This window comes from Vulpes lagopus, chromosome 18, assembly GCF_018345385.1.
Source record: "Vulpes lagopus strain Blue_001 chromosome 18, ASM1834538v1, whole genome shotgun sequence".
Taxonomy (NCBI): domain Eukaryota; kingdom Metazoa; phylum Chordata; class Mammalia; order Carnivora; family Canidae; genus Vulpes; species Vulpes lagopus.
In genome coordinates, this window is record NC_054841.1 from 11,933,081 (window position 1) to 11,953,457 (window position 20,377).

The following is a 20,377-nucleotide window of genomic DNA, read 5'->3' on the forward strand; positions in this document are numbered from 1 at the left end:
TTGGCTCAGGGTGTGATGTGGGTGGGTCCTCGGATCAAGTTCCACATTGGGTTCCCCAAAGGGAGGCTACTTCTCCCTCTGCCTATGTCTCTACTGCTCTGTCCCACATAAATGGATAAATAAAAATCTTTAACAATAATAATAATAAAAAACCTCACTTCTAAAGGCAAATTTATCAGAACACGTGGTGAGGGATCCCTGGGTGGTGCAGCGGTTTGGCGCCCGCCTTTGGCCCAGGGCGCGATCCGGGAGACCCTGGATCGAATCCCACATCAGGCTCCCGGTGCATGGAGCCTGCTTCTCCCTCTGCCTGTGTCTCTGCCTCTCTCTCTCTCTCTCTGTAACTATCATAAAATAAATAAATAAATAAAAAATTAAAAAATAAAATAAAATAAAATAAATATTAAAAAAAAAAAAGAACACGTGGTGAAAATATTTACAGATCCATGCTGCCTAGCCCACATTCAGATGCTTCAATCTGATTCCCACCCTAGGTCAGAGGTCTTTTCAATGAAAACTTCTTGACTATTACCAGTTTAAATGAATCCAGGACTACATCACTCAAAGAGGTCCTGGAAATCACACTAGTTTTACAAATCAAGAGTGAGGAAGAGGGCTAGCATGTCTGCAAGTAGAGCAATGGATATTTTCAACATTCTATAATTTACCAGTTGTTTCTTCACTACATGAGGTAACACCTGACTACACTAGCTTAAAAACAGTATTTATGGGACTCAGTGGTTGAGTGTCTGCCTTTGGCTCAGGCTGTGATCCCGGGGTTCTGGGATTGAGTCTCGCATCAGGCTCCCTGCAGAGAGCCTGCTTCTCCCTCTGCCTATGTCTCTGCCTGTGTGTCTCTCATAAATAAAAAAACAAAACATACAAAAAACAGTATTTACTACTTCTTAAACTCTTCCAAAAATGAAGACAAAAGAATTCTAAATAAATATTTAAGCAGACTCAAAGTTGACATTTTAGAAAATTTTGTCAATCTTAATGCTTTCTAAATTTCATTATTACTATCACTTCAGAAAAATTCTTTTTTTTTCCTTTATCTTAAACCAGGGTTTCTTCAACCTCAGCATTACTGGCATTCTGGGCCAGATATATCTTTGTTATGAGAATGGTTTTGTACACTGCAGGATGATCAGCTGCATCCCTGGTTTCTACCCACTAGTTAGCAGTAACACTCCCTGCCCCCACCCCACCCCCAGCTGTGACAATCAAAATGGCTCCAAAAATCTCTGCAGGCAAAATTACCCCCCAGTGAGAACCATTGTCCTAGAGTAAGGAAAAATACTTTAATTTCTTAATTTTATACCAGTCATTAAACTTGCAGTACAATGGAATTCATCTTAATATTAGATTTTATTTCTATATCCCTTATCAAAAACTCCAAATCTAAATTATTTTGAATTCTACAGAATTTTTATATGTGGTTTTTCTACTGTGTTTAATTTTTTTCCCCATCCACAAAAGAAATTGCTTCAATTATTCAGTAGAGCTGTGTCTTTCCACACAATGCCTCTTCAGTTGACAATGAACTAACATTTACATTCAACCATAATGGAGGTCAAAAACCAAGCATCACACTCAAGCAATCTGAGTTAGGAGGTTTGAGCAGTCTATATGAACTCAAATGAAACAAGAACTTTGGGAAAGCATCTTTATTAATTTTTGTCAAGTCTTTCAGAATTTCTATGTCATCTGTGAACAAAGATAGTTTTAGGTCTTCCTTCATGTCTGTATACCTTTTTTTAAAAAAAAGATTTTATTTATTTATTCATGAGAGACACAGAGAGAGGCAGAGACATAGAGGGAGAAGCAGGCTGCAAGGAGCCTGAGATGGGAGGATGTGGGACTTGATCCTGGGATGCGGATCACGCCCGGAGCCAAGGCAGATAGATGCTCAACCGCTGAGCCACCCAGGCGTCCCAGTCTGTATACCTTTTACTTCCTCTTATTCCATCAGCAAGGACTTCCTATACAATGCTGAGAAAGAGTGATGGAGGGGACATTCTTGCTTTGTACCTGATCTTAGTGGAAAAGCTTCAGGTTTCTCACCATTAAGCAGGATATTAGCTAGGTTTTTGAAAATAGTCTTTATTAAGCCAAGAAAGTTCTCTCCCGGGACACCTGGGTGGCTCAGCGATTGAGCATCTATCTGCCTTTGGCTCAGGGCGTGATCCTGGAGACCCGGGATCAAGTCCCACGTCGGGCTCCCAGTGCATGGAGCCTGCTTCTCCCTCTGCCTGTGTCTCTGCCTCTCTCTCTCTCTGACTATCATAAATAAATAATAAAAAAAAAAAAAATTTAAAAAAAAAAAGTTCTCTCCTATTTCCAGTTTACTGAGCTTTACCATGGATGGATGCAGGATCTTGTTAAATGCCTTTTCTCCCTCTAATATGATCATGTGATTTTTCTTTTGTCAGTTTATTAATAGGATTATATTAACTGATTATTGAATGTTAAACCAGCCCTGCATCCCTGGGATAAATCCCACTTCATCATGGTAATTCTTTTTATATGTTTTTGGATCTCATCTACTGATATTTTGAGGAGGGTTCTATTTAATTTTATCTTTAGGGACACCTGGGTGGCTTAGCGGTTGGGCGTCTGCCTCTGGCCCAGAGTGTGATCCTAGAGACCTAGGATTTGAATCTCACATCAGGCTCCCTGCATACAGACTGCTTCTCTCTCTATGTCTCTTCCCCTCTGTCTCTCATGAATAAATAAGTATTTTTTAAAAACTTATCTTTAATCTGTGTCTGAATCTTTTCAGGAGCATTGCATATATAAATATTATAAACGTACAGGTTACTACTATAGACCATATGTTCACAAAATACTTACAATTCTCCAGTTTCTCTTAATATAGTTCTTGAATGTTACTGAGGCACACACTTTGATAACATTATCCTGGGACTTTTCCAGCAATGTTAAAAGCAATAGTGGGTAATTCTGATTTCCTTCTACTGATTCAAGAAACTTCTCAGCTGTAAGAGAATTTCCATGTTAGAGAATCTCTTATTATAACCAAATCTTTCTATTTTATATATAAATGAGCTATGTAGATCTGTGATTAAAAGCACCAAAAAATTGAAAGATTAGGATATTTTCCCTTAAGGAACCTATCATGGGTCTACTGGCCCTTACTTTTCTTATCTGTTAAATGGGACTATAAATGAAACCAGAAAAGTTGTATAGGTAAAGAATAGTTGTTAATATATTGGTTGTTTATCCTTATGATCACATGACTGGGAGCTGTGGCTTGCTGCTGCTGCCCAGCATCATGAGACAGCATTGTACTAGCTATATCATTAGCCCAGGAAAAAGATCAAAACTCAAAATTCGAAGTACGGTTTCTACTGAAAGTGTGTTGCTTTCACAGTAACAAAGTCAAAACTTCAAACCACTGTGAAGTTGAAGACTGTACTCTATCATATTCCACAAAGATTCTTAGTAATGCCAGTAATATTTTTATAGTACTGTGATGAAAATTAAACGAGTTAAGTCATACTAATATATATTTTTATAAACCATATGTGTCTGATTCTTTATTCACATATAGTATTTCATTAAGTTGTCACTCTACTACCATTAAGTATATTATTATATTTTAAAACAAGGCCCGAGGGATCCCTGGGTGGCGCAGCGGTTTGGCGCCTGCCTTTGGCCCAGGGCGCGATCCTGGAGACCCGGGATCGAATCCCACATCGGGCTCCCGGTGCATGGAGCCTGCTTCTCCCTCTGCCTGTGTCTCTGCCCCTCTCTTTCTCTCTCTCTCTCTCTCTCTCTCTCTCTCTCTCTGTGACTATCATAAATAAATAAAAATTAAAAAAATAAAATAAAATAAAATAAAATAAAACAAGGCCCGAGTTAGATAACTTGTCTAAGATCACACTAGAGTTCATCACTGAAAAAGTTTTACTCCAGTCCTTATTCTAGCATACTAGCCCTCAGTTTTCTTCTCGAACTAAGCATCTATATGAGCAAAAAATTATTCAAAGATTTTACATATTTTCAACTTCTACCATACTTAGTGATAAGAAATCTTCTAGGTTTTGGGGTGCCTGGGTGGCTCAGTCAGTTAAGTGACCAACTCTTGATTTTGGCTCAGGCCATGATCTCAAGTTGTGAGACAGAGCCCTGTTTCAGACTCCATGCTCACCAGGAAGTCAGCTTGAGATTCTCCGTCCTTCCTCCCTCTCCCTGGAGGCACTATTTCTAAAATAAATAAATAAATAAATAAATCTTACAAAATAAACCTCCAGGGTTTACTGATCACACAGTGAAGGTTTACAGCATTTCTTTTTCATAAGCTTCATTGAAAAAGTTTGCCATTAGCATCTATTATTTTCTACATTATGATTTAATATCTCTTCATTCTGAACTGAGTCCCAAGAGTTTGAAGTAGATCCTCAAACCTTCCCTGCTTTGTTTCCATCATATCTTTCTTAAAAGTTAAGAAGCGCTAAACTGAAAACTGTTTCTCAGGAGGGGACATACTATGGTTTCGTAGTAGTCTGGAAGGCTTTGTTTCCTCAGTGGTTAGCACTGTACACACAGCAATACACTAGATCCATGATCTGGGGGGAAGCCCATATACATCACCAGGTCTCAGGGATCCCTGGGTGGCTCAGCGGTTTAGCACCTGCCTTTGGCCCAGGGCGCGATCCTGGAGTCCCGGGATCAAGTCCCGTGTTGGGCTCCCGGCATGGAGCCTGCTTCTCTCTCCTCCTGTGTCTCTGCTCCCCCCGCCCTCTATGTCTATTGTGAATAAATAAATAAATCTTTAGGGAAAAAAAAAAGATCACCAAGTTTCTTTTTTAAATTGTGATCAGTATCCTGAAAGAAATTAGATGAATTTAAGTCTAATTATTTCTTTCTGTGTTCATTTCCTTCAACTTGCTCACAGAATATTCACATGGACATGTTTCTACACACTCAAGGAGTCTCAAAATGTCTTCCAGTTCATCTGGACCAGTCTCATCTCAATAACCAAGGTAGCATAGTGCTATCTGTAAGCTGGATCAATTACACATTTCAACCTCCAGATCATTTTCTCGAACATGGAATCAGCCTAATATCAATCCCTGAAAAACACTACGTTTATAACTCATTCCAGAAGCAGCAATTTATTCCTACAGTGTCCTGAATAAACCAGTAACATCCTTGCCTTACAAAGACACAATTATTAAAAATAATTTTTAATAGACGAGGTTTGCAAAGGCTTTCTGGGAAAGTCTAAGAAGATTAGATCCATTAATTTCACTTCCTCTAAGAACATGTTACTTTTTTAAGCACTAATGGGGGGAAAAAAACCCACAATTTTCCAGAAATCACAAACACTATTCTAGAATAGAATGGATACATTAACATGTTTATAAGTCTATTCCTTATATATAACCTATAACTACAACAAACACACAGTGACTTGTGTCTTTGTGGGGGCATTCCAAAATCCTCTTTCTCAGCATGCATATTAATGAGTTCTAAGGAAGCAGGTTGATAACTGATTAATATGGCTTAAATCGAGAATCATCAATTGATTATCCACCCATAAGATACATATGGTCCTCAGAAAGTTTGGTTGGTTTGCACAGTATCTCATGTTTTTTGAAGTCAGATGCTATCATTTAAAAATGAGGACACTTTATAGAAATGTCTTTTATTTTTCAAGCAAAGCTGGAAATATCTTCCAAAAGTGGTTTGAATCCCCCAAAGTTAGTTTGTTACAAATGCCCGCAGCCAAGGCATATAAATCACATGAAATTACCAATCCTTACTTCACTTGCCTCCCTCATTTACCTTTACATTGGAGTCCTGCGGCCATCTGAGTTTACAATTCTAAGCTATCACTAAGTTTCTAACAGAAACTGGTCAAATACTGGAGGGAGGAACCCTAGGTCTTAAAATACATTAATTAAATCAAACCCAACATGTGGATTAAGAAACAGCATCTCATTACCTGGTTTAATTCATTTAATCATTTTTTAGGCAATTAACTCTCATCTCTGTGCCCTAATTATTATATGTCTAAAACAGGCAGGTGTGGGGACTTTTAGAAAGGTGAAGGGACAAAGCTTCTAGACATATTAGTACTTTTTAATCCTAGAATAGGCCAAATAAAAGCAACTTTACTCAAAAAAAAACAAAAACACCCGACATCATTGTATGTTATGCATAAGCAGCCAACCAAACACTTTATAGGTAGAGAATGAAAAAGAAACTATGCCAAAGGGTCGCCTTGGGCACAGGTCATGATCCCAGGGTCCTAGGATTGAGCCCCATATCGGGCTCCCTGCTCAGTGGGGAGCCTGCTTCCCTCCATCCATCCTTCTGCCGTCCCCCAGCCCCCCGCCCTTGTGCTCTCTCGTCAAACAAATAAAATCTTAAAAAAAAAAAAAAAAGAAGAAAGAAAATATTCCCAAAAATCAAGTGTTAAATCTTTATTTATTTTTTCTTTTTTTAAATTTACACATCAGGTAGATGATGCAAAGGTTTTCATCACTTGTCCTTAAAGAATAAATCAAACCACAAAAAAAATTCTCTTTACCTGGACGTCTGATGGCAGGATCAGGATCAAGAGTTTTCTTTAAGTATTCTGTTAGTGTTTGCAAATTTGCATCACTGAGCTCCATTGCCATAGAACCTAAAGGAAAAAATAACGTTTGGTAAATTGGTCACATTGGTACACAATTATTTACATGAAAGAATACTTTTATACTATGGGTCAAAACTCTCTCTGAAAGTCATCCATTTGTTATGTCTTAAGGTATGTCCTATAAGTCTGACTCAGCTGAAGCGAGGTTCCAGAAAATAAGATAGGCTTTTCTGAAACAAGGGTGAGTTAATTTTGAGAAGAAAAACAAAAATAAAAACAAAAACATACCACAAAGTCAGTAAAAGGCACAGAAAAACAAAGGTGAAGAATTTATCAAGATTACCATAAAGTTTATCAGATTTAATGCTATAAAAAAGGGCAAACAAGGGGTTAAAAAAAAAAAAACCTCACTAGGAACTTTTTTTTTTAATAAGGCCCACCATGAGAAATTACAATTTTAAGCAGTAGATAAGGATCCCATAAAGAGTTCTGAGATTAAAGAAACTGAAATAAATCTGTGTACAACATGCAATCAAGGACTGACAACAAACCGGATGTTGGGAATTAGTACCCGAGGAGAGAATTCTGGAACTCAGAAGACGACAGTTTTGATTATGATTAAAAAGCAACAGCAACTTTTGACACCAAAACCAAAGATAAGTGAATGTGACTACATCAAAATAAAAGGATCTGGGGATGCCTGTGTGGCTCAGTGGTTGAGCCTCTGCCTTTGGCTCAGGGAATGATTCCAGAGGCTCAGGGAGTGATCCAGGAGTTCGTGGATCAAGTCCCACATCAGGCTCCCTGCAGGGAGCCTGCTTCTCCCTCTGCCTATGTCTCTGCCTTCTCTCTGTGTCTCTCATTAATAAATAAATAAAATATTTAAAAATGAATGAATGAATGGATTGATGGATGGATTCACACAAAGGCACCTGGGTAGCTCGGTTGGGTGTCTGCCTTTAGCTCAAGTCATGATCCTAGGGTCATAGGATCCAGTGGGAAGCCTGCTTCTCCCTCTCCCTCTGCCACTCCCCCTGCTTGTGCTCTAATAAAATCTTAAAAAAAAAAAAAAAAAAAGAAAAAAAAGGTTTCCAAAATGAAAAATGTGGCTTACCAAGCGGGAACAATTATTTGCAGATTATCTATCTGGTAAGAGGTTAATATCCAAAATATATTTAGAACCCAGAACTCAAAAGCATAAAAATAAAAAATACATATGCAAAAAATTTTAAAATGACCAGAGGTTTTGAACAGACATTTTTTCAGGATATACAGATGGCCGGGGCACTTGGGTGGCTCAGCAGTTGAGCATCTGCCTTTGGCTCAGGTCATGATCCCAAGGTCCTGGGACTGAGTCCTGCATCAGGCTCCACAGAGAGCTGCTTCTCCCTCTGGCCGTGTCTCTGCCTCTCTCTCATATAAATAAAATAAAATGACATAGAGATGGCCAACGGGTACATGAAAAGGTTCTCAATATCACTAACCATCAGGGAAATTCAAATCAAAACCACAATGAGACTTCACCTCATTCCTGTTAGAATGGCTGTCATCAAAAATAACAAACGTTGGCAAGAACGCACAGAAAAGGCAACGCCTGTGCACTGTTGGTGGGAATGTAAATTGGTGCAGCCACTGTGGAAAACTGTGTGAAGGTTCCTCAAAAAAATTAAAATAGAACTACACTACATGATCCAGAAATTCCACTTCTGAGAGTGCCTGAGTGGCTCAGTGATTGAGCACCAGACTCTTAGTTTTGGCTCAGGTCATGACCTCAGGGTCATGGGATCCAGCCCCACCTCCAGCTCTGTGCTCAGCTTGGAGCGTGCTTGTTCCTCTCCCTCCACCTCTGCCCGCCCCCCCCCCAATCCCCTGTCATTGCAACATGCACACACACTCCCAAATAAATAAATAAATAAAATTCTTTTTTAAAAAATTCTTTTCTGGGTATTTACCCAAAGGAAATGAAAGCAGTAACTCAAAAAGGTATTTGCACCATGTTCACTGCAACGTTATTCACAAAAGCCCAGACATGGAAATAACATAAGTGTTCACCAATAGATGAACGGATAAAAGAAAATGTGGTATGTGTATACAATGGAGTATTATTCAGCCATAAAAAAAGGGAAAGCCTGCCAACTGTGACAAAATGGACTTTTTTTTTTTTTTTTTTAAAGTAGGCTCCAGGGGATCCCTGGGTGGCTCAGCAGTTTAGTGCCTGCCTTTGGCCCAGGGCCTAATCCTGGAGTCCTGGGATCGAGTCCCACATCGGGCTCCCTGCATGGCGCCTGCTTCTCCCTCTGCCTGTGTCTCTGCCTCTGTGTGTGTGTCTCATGAATAAATAAATAAAATCTTAAAAAAAAAATTTAAAATAAAAAAAGTAGGCTCCGTACCTAATATGGAGCTTGAACTCATAACCCCCACATCAAGTCACATGCTCTACTGAGCCAGCAATGTGCCCCTGGATGGACTTTGAGAGCCTTATGCTAAGTGAACACCATATGAGTTCATACTTATATGCAGAATTTAAAATAAAAACAAAAACAAAAAAATACATCAGAGTTCATAGATACAGAGAACCAACTGGCAGTTACCAAAGGTGGGGGATTAGAGATTCACAGAATAGGTGAAAGGAGTCAAAAGGTAGAAAATTCTAGTTATAAAATAAGTAAGCCACGAGGACACAATGTATAGCACAGTGACTCTAGTTAGTATAGGGGACACCTGGCTGGCTCAGTCAGGGGAGCAAGCAACTCGATCTTGGGACTTGTGAGTTTGAGCCACACTTTGGGCACAGAGATTACTAAAAAAAAATAAATAAGTAAATAAAATAATAATACTTTATTATGGGGCACCTGGCTGACTGTCATTATGCAACTCTGGATCTCAAGGTCATGAGTTCAAGCCCCATGTTGGGTGTGCAGCCTCCTTAAAAAAAAGTTCTGATGACAAAAAGAATCTGTAATTATGTGTAGTGATGGATGTTAACTAGACTTACTCTGATCATTTCACAATAAGTATATATTGTAAAGTACAGATGTTATTATTTATATATATATATATTATTCATCATGTTACATATCCAAACCTAATGGTAATATGTGAACGTTCACCAAAAAGTACACTTAAAATGAGTTCACAGTAAGTTATACCTTACATGCTCCATGCCCAGCATCAAGCTGAAAACAAGCCTTGACCTCACGACCCCGAGATCACGACCTAAAACAAAATCAAGAGTTGGAGGCTTAACCAAGTGAGCCACCAAGGCACACTAAAACTGCACTTCTGCTTAGATCCCAGGAGGTAGCTTTTAGGGACAAAGCCACACTAGTCCCAGGGAACCTAGGAAAATGTAGCTTTCTCAGGGCAACCATGCACAAAACTTAATTTAGGGCTTCTATGACAAAGAAGAAAAAATGCAGTAATTCTTGTAAAATGTGAAAAAGCTAAGTGGGGAAAAAGTCAAATACATCACAATTCAAATTATGTGAAAAAATTTAGGGGCACCAGGCTGGTTCAGTCAGTAGAGAATGCAACTCTTGATCTCAGGAGTTGTAAACTCAAGCCCAACATTGGGTACAGAGATTACTTTAAAAGAAAATCTTAAAGCACCTGGGTAGCTCAGTTAGGCATCTGCCTTCAGCTCAAAAATCATGATCTCAGGGTCCTGGAATCAAGCCCCGCATGGGCCTCTCTGCCCAGCAGGGGAGTTTGCTTCTCCCTCTCTTCTCTATTACACACACACACACTCTCTCTCTCTCTCTCTCCCTCTCTCTCATGCTGTCTCCCAAATAAATAAACAAAATCTTAAAAATAAAACAAAATTGGGACACCTGAACGGCTCAGCAGTTGAATGCCTGCCTTTGGCCCAGGGCGTAATCCTGGAGTCCCAGGATCAAGTCCCACATCAGGCTCCCTGCATTGAGCCTGCTTCTCTGCCTATGTCTCTGCCTATCTCTCTGTGTTTTTCATAAATAAAATCTTTTAAAAAATAAAATAAACAGCAGCCCAGGTGGCTCAGAGGTTTAAGGCCACCTTTAGCCCAGGGTGTGATCCCAGAGACCTGGGATCGAGTCCCATGTCAGGCTCCCTGCATGGAGCCTGCTTCTCCCTCTGCCTGTGTCTCTGCCCCCCTCTCTCTCTCTCTCATGAATAAATAAAATATAAAAAAATAATAACATAAAATCTTTAAAAAAAATTATACATACCCTAATATGTAGAAAAACTAAAAAATACACTCCAAAATGTAAACAGTGGTAATTCTGTGATGAACATTTGGACATTTTTGTTTTCCTCATATTCTAGGATTTTTTTTTTCTAGGATTTTCCTGATATCCTACAACTAGCTATATATGTAACACATTTCCAATCACAAAGCTATTAAAATTTTATATTTTTAAATGACTGTCAAAGGTAATTAAAGCTAGGCTCTCAAAGGAGCTTACATATTAGTTGGAAGATAAGACACAACTGCGATGCAAACTACGACCTATAATCCCTTTGCTGCAGTTCTGAAATCCAAAAGTCTATAACCTGGAGTCCATGCTGGAGCCCAACTCGGGGCTTGAACCCAGGACTGAGATCAAGAGTCAGATGCTTAATCTACTGAACCACCCAAGCACCCCTGAAAGTTGTTTTAAGTTTGTGTCAAACTCATTTGGCATCAAAACCTGGCCCAAACTGCCTGAGGCTATAGTGTCTCACTTAATATATAAACTTGTTTTACGTAAGAAATACTAATGTGGGCAGCCCAGGTGGCTCAGCGGTTTAGCGCGGCCTACACCCCAGGGCGTGATCCTGGAGACCCCACGTCAGGCTCCCTGCATGGAGCCTGCTTCTCCCTCTGCCTGTGTCTCCGCCTCTATCTCTGTCTCTGTCGATTAAATAACTAAACCTTAAAAAAAAAAAAAATACTAATGTGTTTGACTGCAGAGTAATACTCCACAACCCACAGGGAATGCTGCATAATCCACAGTATGTGCACCCAAAAAGAAACCCTGAAACACATTTGTCCCCTGGAGTTGAGGTGCCAAATGAATCACAGACCATAACTTAACTGCTAGGAAGTTAACAAGAGAGTTACCTGACCTACATTTTACATTTGCATGTGGGCCAAAACTTCCAAAAGGCTCTCTTTAGCTGAACTTGAAGAATACACAGACTTGGAAAGGCAAAGTAGAATGATACCCATCTTATATAAGAATTAGTGTGAGCAAAATAACAGGAAAAGTACATTAGCTCCTTTGGTGAATAGAGGTATTGGAGGCTGAGATCAGATCCTACAGGCTCCTCAATACTTCGCTGAAAGGTTTCATGATTTAATGTACAATAGGAAGTCATTGAAGTTTTTTGAAATGGATCAAAACTTAAAGTGGAGTACATGAACTTTGGGCTGGTAATGGTTTCCAGTGTGGAGGCGAGAAGAACAAGTATCTGGACACTTTTTTTTCAATGAGGGGAAGGGCATAATGCCAGATGTTTTGTATGTATATCATTGCATATAGTAATCATTTTACATACAAGGAAACTCAGATTAACTTGCCCCAAGTAACATAATAAAAATCATATCTGGGCGCTTGGGTGGCTCAGTGGTTGAGCATCTGCCTTTGGCTCAGGGCATGATCCTGGGGTCCTGGGATCAAGTCCTGCATAGGGCTCCTCACAGGGAGCCTGCTTCTCCCTCTGCCTATGTCTCTGCCTCTTTCTGTGTCTCTGATGAATAAATAAATATTTAAAAAACAAAACAAAACAGAAAACAAAGCAATCTGACTTTATAGGTCTACTCTCCTCCTACTAACCAAGGCTATCTCTCAGGGGGAAATAATAATGACAAGGACTTTACTAGAGTGGCAATACCAGGGATAGTAATAGAAAGGACAACTTGCCAAGGAAGGAGGAAAGGAGGAAGACAGATACGGGCTATAGCTAATGCTGTGCTTGTGCAGCATATCCCTCCACAACCAGAAACTACAAGCTTCTAAGGAGACTATTTGTTTGAAACTATCTATATTCTCCTTACTAGTCTTTTTCCTTTAATTGGAAAACATTTTTACCATAAGGAAAGCCATATTCTGATTTACTAGATTCTTCCACCTATCTATTCACTTCCTCTGACCCAGCACAAATTACCCTATGACATGAATATCAAGTCCCACTCAACCAGACACAATTAGGAGGCTACCCTTTCTGGGTTTTATATTAAAAGTTTGGGAAATGCAGGGATGCCTGGTTGGCTCAGTCGGTTGATCTTGGGGTTTATCATGGGTTCTCTACCCATGCCAGATGTAGAAATTTTTTTAAATCTTTTTAAGATTTTATTTTTACAGGCAGTCGGTTGGACATCTGCCTTTGGCTTGGGTCATGATTCCAGAATCCTGGGATAGAGCCCCACATTGGGCTCTCCACTCAGCAGGGAGGTTGCTTCTCCCTCTTCCTCCTCTTGCTCATGCTCTCTCTCAAATAAAATTTTTTCAAAATACGATTTTATTTTTACATAATCTCCACACTCAACGTGGCGCTCAAACTCAACCCCGAGATCAAGAGTTGGATGCTCCTCTGATTGAACCATATAGTCTTAAAAAAAAAAAAAAAAAAGTCTGGAAAATGCTACACATTATATACCCCCCCCCCCCACTTTTGGAGTCTTCAGGAACTCAAACAGTTTTCAGATTAATGTTGTTTAAATCCAGAGTCACCCCCCCATTGCTTGGCCACAGAACTACTTTATTATATAAAACTTTGGAAAGCTGTGATTTAATCAGTGCATTTTCTATTCTTTCTGTGTTGAAATGCTCAATCTGACAAAGTTTGCTGTTGTCAAGCATAATCATTTACATCAGTGTATATGAGCTATTAAAAAAAACAAAAAAAACAAAAAAAACCCAGGGCAGCCCAGGTGGCTCAGCAGTTTAGAGCCTGCCTTCCGCCCAGGGCATGATCCTGGAGACCTGGGATCGAGTCCCACATTGGGGTCCCTGCATGGAGCCTGCTTCTCCCTCTGCCTTTATCTCTGTCTCTGTCTCTGCCTCTCTCTGTCTCACAAATAAATAAATAAAATCTTAAAAAATAATAATAACCTTGTATTTCTTTGCCACACAAATCTGTTCTACCTTTTGAGATTTATGCAAGGCAGGATGTTAGAAACTATGTACGTATGTGTTGGGAGCATTATAGAGATTAACTGCATCTATTCTGTTGAATTTTTTTTTTTTAATAATATCCTTTATTTTTTTTAAGTAGGCTCCATCCCCAGCTTGGAGCCAAAGCAGGGCTTTGATTTCAAAACTGTGAGTGAGATCAAGACCTGAGCCAAGATCAGGAGTCCCACACTTAATCTACTGAGCCACCCAGGAGCCTACTGTTGAGTTTTTTTTTTTTTTTTTTTTTTTTTTTACTGTTGAGTTTAATACACTCCTCAGTAATTCTCTATTTCACTAACTTTTTTTTTTTTAAGGGAGAAGCAGGCTCCATGCAGGGAGCTCAACGTGGGACTTGATCCCAGGTCTCCGGGATCACACCCTGGACTGCAGGTGGCGCTAAACCGCTGAGCCACCCGGGCTGCCCCATTTTTTTTTTTTTTTTTTTTTAAGATTTTATTTATTTATTAGAGACACACAGAGAGAGGCAGAGACACAGGGAGAGGGAGAAGCAGACTCCATGCAGGGAGCCCGACTTGGGACTTGATCCCAGGACTCCAGGATCATGTCCTAAGCTGAAGGCAGAGGCTTAACCACTGAGAAACCCAGGTGTCCCCCCCCTTTTTTAAGATTTATTTTAGGGTAAGAGTACACATGTGTGCAAGTAGGGGATGGCGCAGAGAGAGGGAAAGTGAGAATTCTCAAGCAGATTCCTTACTGAGCTTGGAGCCCCACACATGCCTTACCCCAGGACCCTGAGATCATTAGGAGCAGAAATCAAGAGCCAACCACTCAACTGAGCCATCCAGGCAACCCCCACTAACTTTCTTCATTATGTTCTTAAAGCACTATACATACCTCTGCCAAAATCTCCTATAGTCCTAATTATTTCTATTACAAAACCAAACTCCTGGGGCACCTGGGTGGCTCAGCTGGTTCAGCAACCAACTTGTGATTTGGGCACAAGTCATGATCTCATGGGTTGTAAGAGTGAGCCCCAAATCAGGTTCCACAGAGGAGAGTCTGCTTAAGATTCTCTCCCTCTGTCCCCTACCCCTCACATGTGTAAGCTCGTGAGCCCACACACATGTTCTAAAATAAATCATAAAAAAAAAAATTTCCAAACTCTACCATGGCAGAGTCCTATGCAACTGGGCACCTGTCAACATCATTTATCTTCTCTTGGCTTCTTTTTGGCTGTAAGTTCAAGCCACAAAACCCTTCCCTCTGTTGTGTGAACCAAGACAGTATCCATGGCTATAATAATGCTCTTCTTTCTAATTTGATATTGGGTATCATTCAGCTGTTAGCCCACTGTGAACTCAAAAAGGCCTTCCACCACTCTCATTTATTCTCATTACACTATTAATAGCAGTAACTAGCATGTGAAATATCTTTGATATACTTGTTATCCTTATTGTAAGCTCCTTAGGGCAAGGACTTTGTATGTCTTATCTCTGTAAGCCAAGGATTTTATCACTGCCTGGCACACGTAGATACTCAGCAAGCATTTGTTGAATGAACTAAGGGATAAGTCAATATGTCAGTCAACTAGCTAAAACAGGAGTTCCCAGGGTGTATTAGAGACTATTCTCTGAGGATCAGTTATGAGGAGCCCTAACTTAACATGGGAACTCAGTTACATCTGTAAGATAAACAACTTACCCACCATAATTAACTTCTGTTCATTCAAGTGTTTCAAAAAAGAACTGAATTTGAAATTTATCCTGTTACTGTTCGTATATGCCAGTGCTTATACTTTCTGCTTATACTTTCATTTCAGTGCTTTGCACTTACTGTCCCACCTGCCTGAACAGCTCTGCCTCCACAGAGCTGAATAGCTCACTGCCCATTTCATTCAGGTCTCTTTCCAAGGTCATCTCTTTTCAGAGATCCCTTCCTGAACCATCCTATCTAAAGAGAACCCACCTCAGTCACTTTTCATTCCCTTACTCTATATTTCCAAGTTCCAAATTTCCAAAATTTATAAGGCATATTACTTTCCATTCTTGTTTACTGTGCTTTTCTTGCCAGTAGACTCGTAAGTTCTAGAGTAGGGGCTTTGTGTTTTGCTCACTTCAATCTCCTTAGACCTTTACAATAGTGATAGGTACCTACGACTTATTTCTTGTACTACTTTCAAATGCTGCACTCCCTTTATTTTTTCCATCAAAAACATTTTTATCATTCTACACATTTGCTCTGTGACAAACAGGAAGTGGAGACAACGGATTCTAAGACCACATGATAGAATGACCCTAAAATGACAAGGTTGAGGTACTAATGTAGGACTATTTTTAAGTTAAAAAAGAAAAAGGAGGGGCAGCTTGGGTGGCTCAGCGGTTTCGCCACCTTTAGCCCAGGGCCTGATCCTAGAGACCAGGGATGGAGTCCCACATTGGGTTCCCTGCATGGAGCCGGCTTCTCCCTCTGCCTCTCTCTCTCTCTCTCTCTCATGAATAATTAAATAAAATCTTAGGAAAAAAGGGGGGGAGGCACCGAGGTGGACCAGCTGGTTAAGCATCTGCCTTTAGTTCAGGTCATCTCAGAGTCCTGGGACGAAGCCCCTCCTCGGGCTCCCTGAGTCAGGAGGGAATCTGCTTCTTCCTCTCCCCCTCCCCATGTTTATGCACTTTCTTAAAAAATAAAATCTAAAAAAAAAAAAAAAAACTGTAAGCTTAGCCTTGACTTGGCAAAGCCTGACAAATTAGGTAACTGCAGACTACTCCACAGGTTTTCACAATATATGGGCAAAATCAAGATCTAATTAACTAATTTGGGGCAGCCCAGGTGGCTCAGTGGTTTAGGGCTGCCTTCAGCCCACAGTGTGATCCTGGAGACCCGGGATCCAGTCCCGCATCGGGCTCCCTGCATGGAGCCTGCTTCTCCCTCTGCCTGTGTCTCTGCCTCTCTGTCTGTGTCTCTATGAATAAATAAAATCTTTAAAAAAAATAATAATAATTAAGCTACTTTGGCCACTGGTGGAAGTACTAGGACTCTTTAAAATTTAGCAATATGTAAATGTAGAAAGTGTTATTCATTTTAAAATAAAGATTCAAACTAGAAATGGGAAATTCATTCTTTTGCATTTATAGGAGGGGTGATACTCTACTTTTTCCACAGATCTTTGGAAATCTCTACCAATTCAGTTAAAAAAAGAAAACAATTGTACCACAATAAATCATTGATGAGAGACTTATCTAAATTCCAAGTTCTTCTTGTTGAATGAATGGCTGGACCTAAGTCTAGCCTCTTCCCATAGGCCCTCAGTTATGGATGAAGACTTTTGGAATAAAAGATCTGCTTTCCAAGGCCATCTCACAGACATCTGTGACATAAGCTGATCCAAGATCTGTGCCTTTTCCTTAGAGATTTCCTCCACATTAGAGAACCATTCCTGAGTCCTTACATCTGGGGAAAGGGAAAGAGATCCAATGAATGAAAACTATCCGGCACACACATATCAAAAACATACCCAACACCTCCACCCTTTCTTGCCCCCCGCTGCTTTCTACTCACAGGAACAGACCACTTAGAATCCAATCCCAACTGAATATTGTCTACAAACCCCTATATGATCTGGCCCCTGCATACCTTTCCTTTCTTCATGTGCTACGGTAGCAAACTAGATTTTCCTCCAGTATTCTAAGTTTGTTCCTGTCCTCAAGCTTTTGTATTTTCTATTCCCTCTGCCTGGAATGCTGTCCCCTCACCTTTCCATGGCTAATTTCAATGATTAAGCTCAAATGACATCTCTCCAGAGAAGCCGCCTTTTTCTTTTAAGAGATGGGGGAGGGAGGGAAGATGAGGAGGGGCAGAGAATCCTAAGCAAACTCTGCAACCAACAGAGTCCAACACAGGGGCTCACAACCCTGAGATCATGACCTGAGCCAAAATCAAGAGTTGAACCCTTAACTGACTGAGCCACCCAGGTGCTGCCCCCAGAGAAGCCCTTTTCATCTCTCACATCACTCTTTCACTTGTCAGTCACTATCTGAAATTATCTAATTCATTTATTCGTATCCCTGTTTCTTTCTCCCACTAGCATTTAAGCTCCCCAAGAGAAAGGACCTTGTCCATTTTTATTTCCTCCCTGTATTCCCAGAGATTAAGTGGATGCTCTATAATTATTAAGTGAATGAAGGAACAAATTAATTCCAAAGCTAGAGCACTGTTCTCAAACCCATATGATTCTGTATAGGAAACCCTCTGTGCCAGCCCCCAAATAGCAGAAATCAAAGTAACCAGATGGGAAGAGAAAACGCCCTTAGATTGATAGAAGTCAAAGTGTCTTGGGGGGAACAAGGTAAATCAAGAGTCCCAGAAATTATGCAGAAAGTGGAGAGACACAGGCAGGTAAAAAAAAAAAAAAAAAATCCAACGATGGGGAGGGGAGTCAGGGGAGGAGAAAAGAACACAGGTGGGATCCAAGAGTAAAAAGTTCTCCTTCTGCACCTCCAAGGAGTAACAGCACTTGTGCAACTACCACGTGTAAGCACTCATCACCAGAATACAGCAGTAAACAAGACAGGCCAGGTCCTTGCTCTAGCAGTTTACAACCCAGCGGCCGAGAAAGACCACGAACAACTCCAACTCCACTGAGTGATAAATGCAATTAAGTAAAAAGCTGGAACAAAAAAGTTCCTCAGAGAAGTTGGTCAAAGAAGGTTTAAGGGGCGTGAAACCTAAAAGACGGGGAGCCAGCCTCGCAAAGCTCTGATGCTGGTCATTTCCAAGCAAACGAAAGGTACGTCCAAACGCTCCATGGTGGGCAAGGGCTTGGAACATCTAAGAAAACAGAGTCAGCAGTACGGTTACAGGAGAAGAGGCGGGCACTATGTAAACCACGGTCGCGACCCCGTGGACCCTCACGGCCACCCGCGAGGCACTGTTTTCAACCCCACCCTGCGGGTAAGGAAAAGGGGAGACCCCGAGGGGTGCACCGACTGGCCCTAAAGTGCCCTCCTAGGGAGAGGCCAACCCTGGAGCGACCCCAGGCCTTCTAATTCCAAAGCTCACGCTCCGCACTACCACGCTCCCGCGTCTCCCCCGAGAGCGAGACCCTCCATTCCCGGGCAGGTGCATGGATCAGAACGCAGTCCTCAGACGGCTCAGCAGGGTGAGATCACGATGCCCATTTACAGCCGCGGAGACCGGAGCACACGGAGGTTAAAGCTCGCCCTTCTCAACCAGAACGCGGGGCCGGGGCCCGGGGGCCGGGGACGAGGCCGTCTGGGCGGCGGCCGGCCGGGGTTCCGCAGCCGGGCCGGACAGGCCTCGCCGCCGCACTCCGCTCACGTTGCGGGCGGCCGGGCGCGACCAGGACGGACGCGAGGGCGCGACCAATGAGAGGCGGCCTTCCCGAGCGGCCCGGCGGCGGCGCGGCCAATCAGCGCGGCGCTCGAGGGGAAGGGGCGGGCGCTCGGGCGGCTCGCGTTAGGCCGCACCTCAGGGGGCCCTCGCCCCTCACAGGCCCCGGGGCCGTCGGGGCTGAGGGCGAGCCCTGAGACGCCGCGAGGGGAGGCGAGACCCGCCCACGCAGGCAAAGACCTCGCCCCAGGGCGCCGCCCGAAGCACCGGCCCACATTCCGCTCCGGCCCAGAGGCGCGGTCCTTGCTTCCCAGAGCTCGGAAGTGTCACAAGCGCCGCATCCCTCCCCCGGCGGGGTCCCAAGAGGCCACCCTGCCAGGCCGTGCGCGCCCCCGCGCCTCACCTCTTGAGGATACGGGAACGGAGAAGGGAATCTCAGCCGCGAAGTGTAACCGGCACTACCCACCCCTGCTGCCGCTCCGCCTCACATTCAAACCCCGGCAAAATGGCGCGGCGGCGAGGCTGCGGCCCGGGCGCATGCGTGAGCGGGGCAGAGGCGGGGGGCGGGGCCAGGAGCGCTCAGGCCCCACCCAAGCTCGACTGGCCAATCGCGACCGGCTCTGTGTGTGCGCTGACGTCACGAGCGACGACGCGCCTTGGCTCGGTCCGCGGCCGGGGACAGCCGCGTCCCCGTTTTCCTGGGAACAGAAGTGGGTTCAGCGCGCGGCCGCCGGAGCGCGACCTAGTCTGCTGTCAGGCCCCGGGGACGGACGTAGCGGGTCCTTCTAGGACTGCGGGGCGAGCTGCTCAAAGTCAGGTCCACAGCCCTGCAGACCGAGGAGAACCCCCTGAACGAAATCCTTTCCGATCTTGATAAGCGCTACGTCAAGAAAATTTAAGACGGGTTGATACGACAGGCAGCGACTTGGAAGGTCCTTGGTTGGCCAGAGAAGACCTCTGAAAAGTGACGCTTGACCGGAATTTCAACAAGGACACAGCTTGTGTCCAGATCCCCCCTGAAAAGCATTGCAAGAGGAGGCTCTAGGCGGGAGCGAGCTGGGCGGGGGCTCGATGCGGTGCAGAGACGCAGATGAAGCTAGGCCAGGGCGGGTCAGATGATGCAGGCCTCCCAAGCCCTGGCTACACAGTCTCATGTGCATCCGTTACAGGATGGTCACCAAATCTACATTAAAAAAAAAAAACAGATTTTATTTATTTATTCATGAGAGAGAGAGAGAGGCAGAGACACAGGCAGAGGGAGAAGCAGGCTTCAGGCGGGGAACCCGATGCGGGACTCGATCCTGGGTCTCCAGGATCACACCCTGGG

At 42.7% G+C, this 20,377-nt stretch overlaps 1 protein-coding gene across 7 annotated transcripts in view; it reads right to left on the reverse strand.

The window, feature by feature from the left end:
- CSE1L (chromosome segregation 1 like) overlaps nucleotides 1–19,588 on the reverse strand; it is a 45,192-nt gene extending 25,604 nt beyond the window's left edge. Inside the window, exons 1-5 of one of the 7 annotated variants that reach the window (XM_041732952.1) lie at nucleotides 19,454–19,588; nucleotides 16,941–17,151; nucleotides 9,757–9,823; nucleotides 6,560–6,655; nucleotides 2,854–2,996 (exon numbers count right to left, since the gene is read on the reverse strand). In XM_041732952.1, coding sequence (XP_041588886.1) covers nucleotides 2,854–2,996; nucleotides 6,560–6,650 — 234 coding nt within the window. In that variant the 5' untranslated portion in view covers nucleotides 6,651–6,655; nucleotides 9,757–9,823; nucleotides 16,941–17,151; nucleotides 19,454–19,588. Of the gene's footprint in view, nucleotides 1–2,853; nucleotides 2,997–6,559; nucleotides 6,656–9,756; nucleotides 9,824–16,912; nucleotides 17,152–18,759; nucleotides 19,037–19,453 lie in introns of those variants that run through there. The other 6 variants (XM_041732951.1, XM_041732954.1, XM_041732948.1 and 3 more) reach the window with 6 other exon arrangements.
- Between the last annotated feature and the right edge of the window lie 789 nt (nucleotides 19,589–20,377).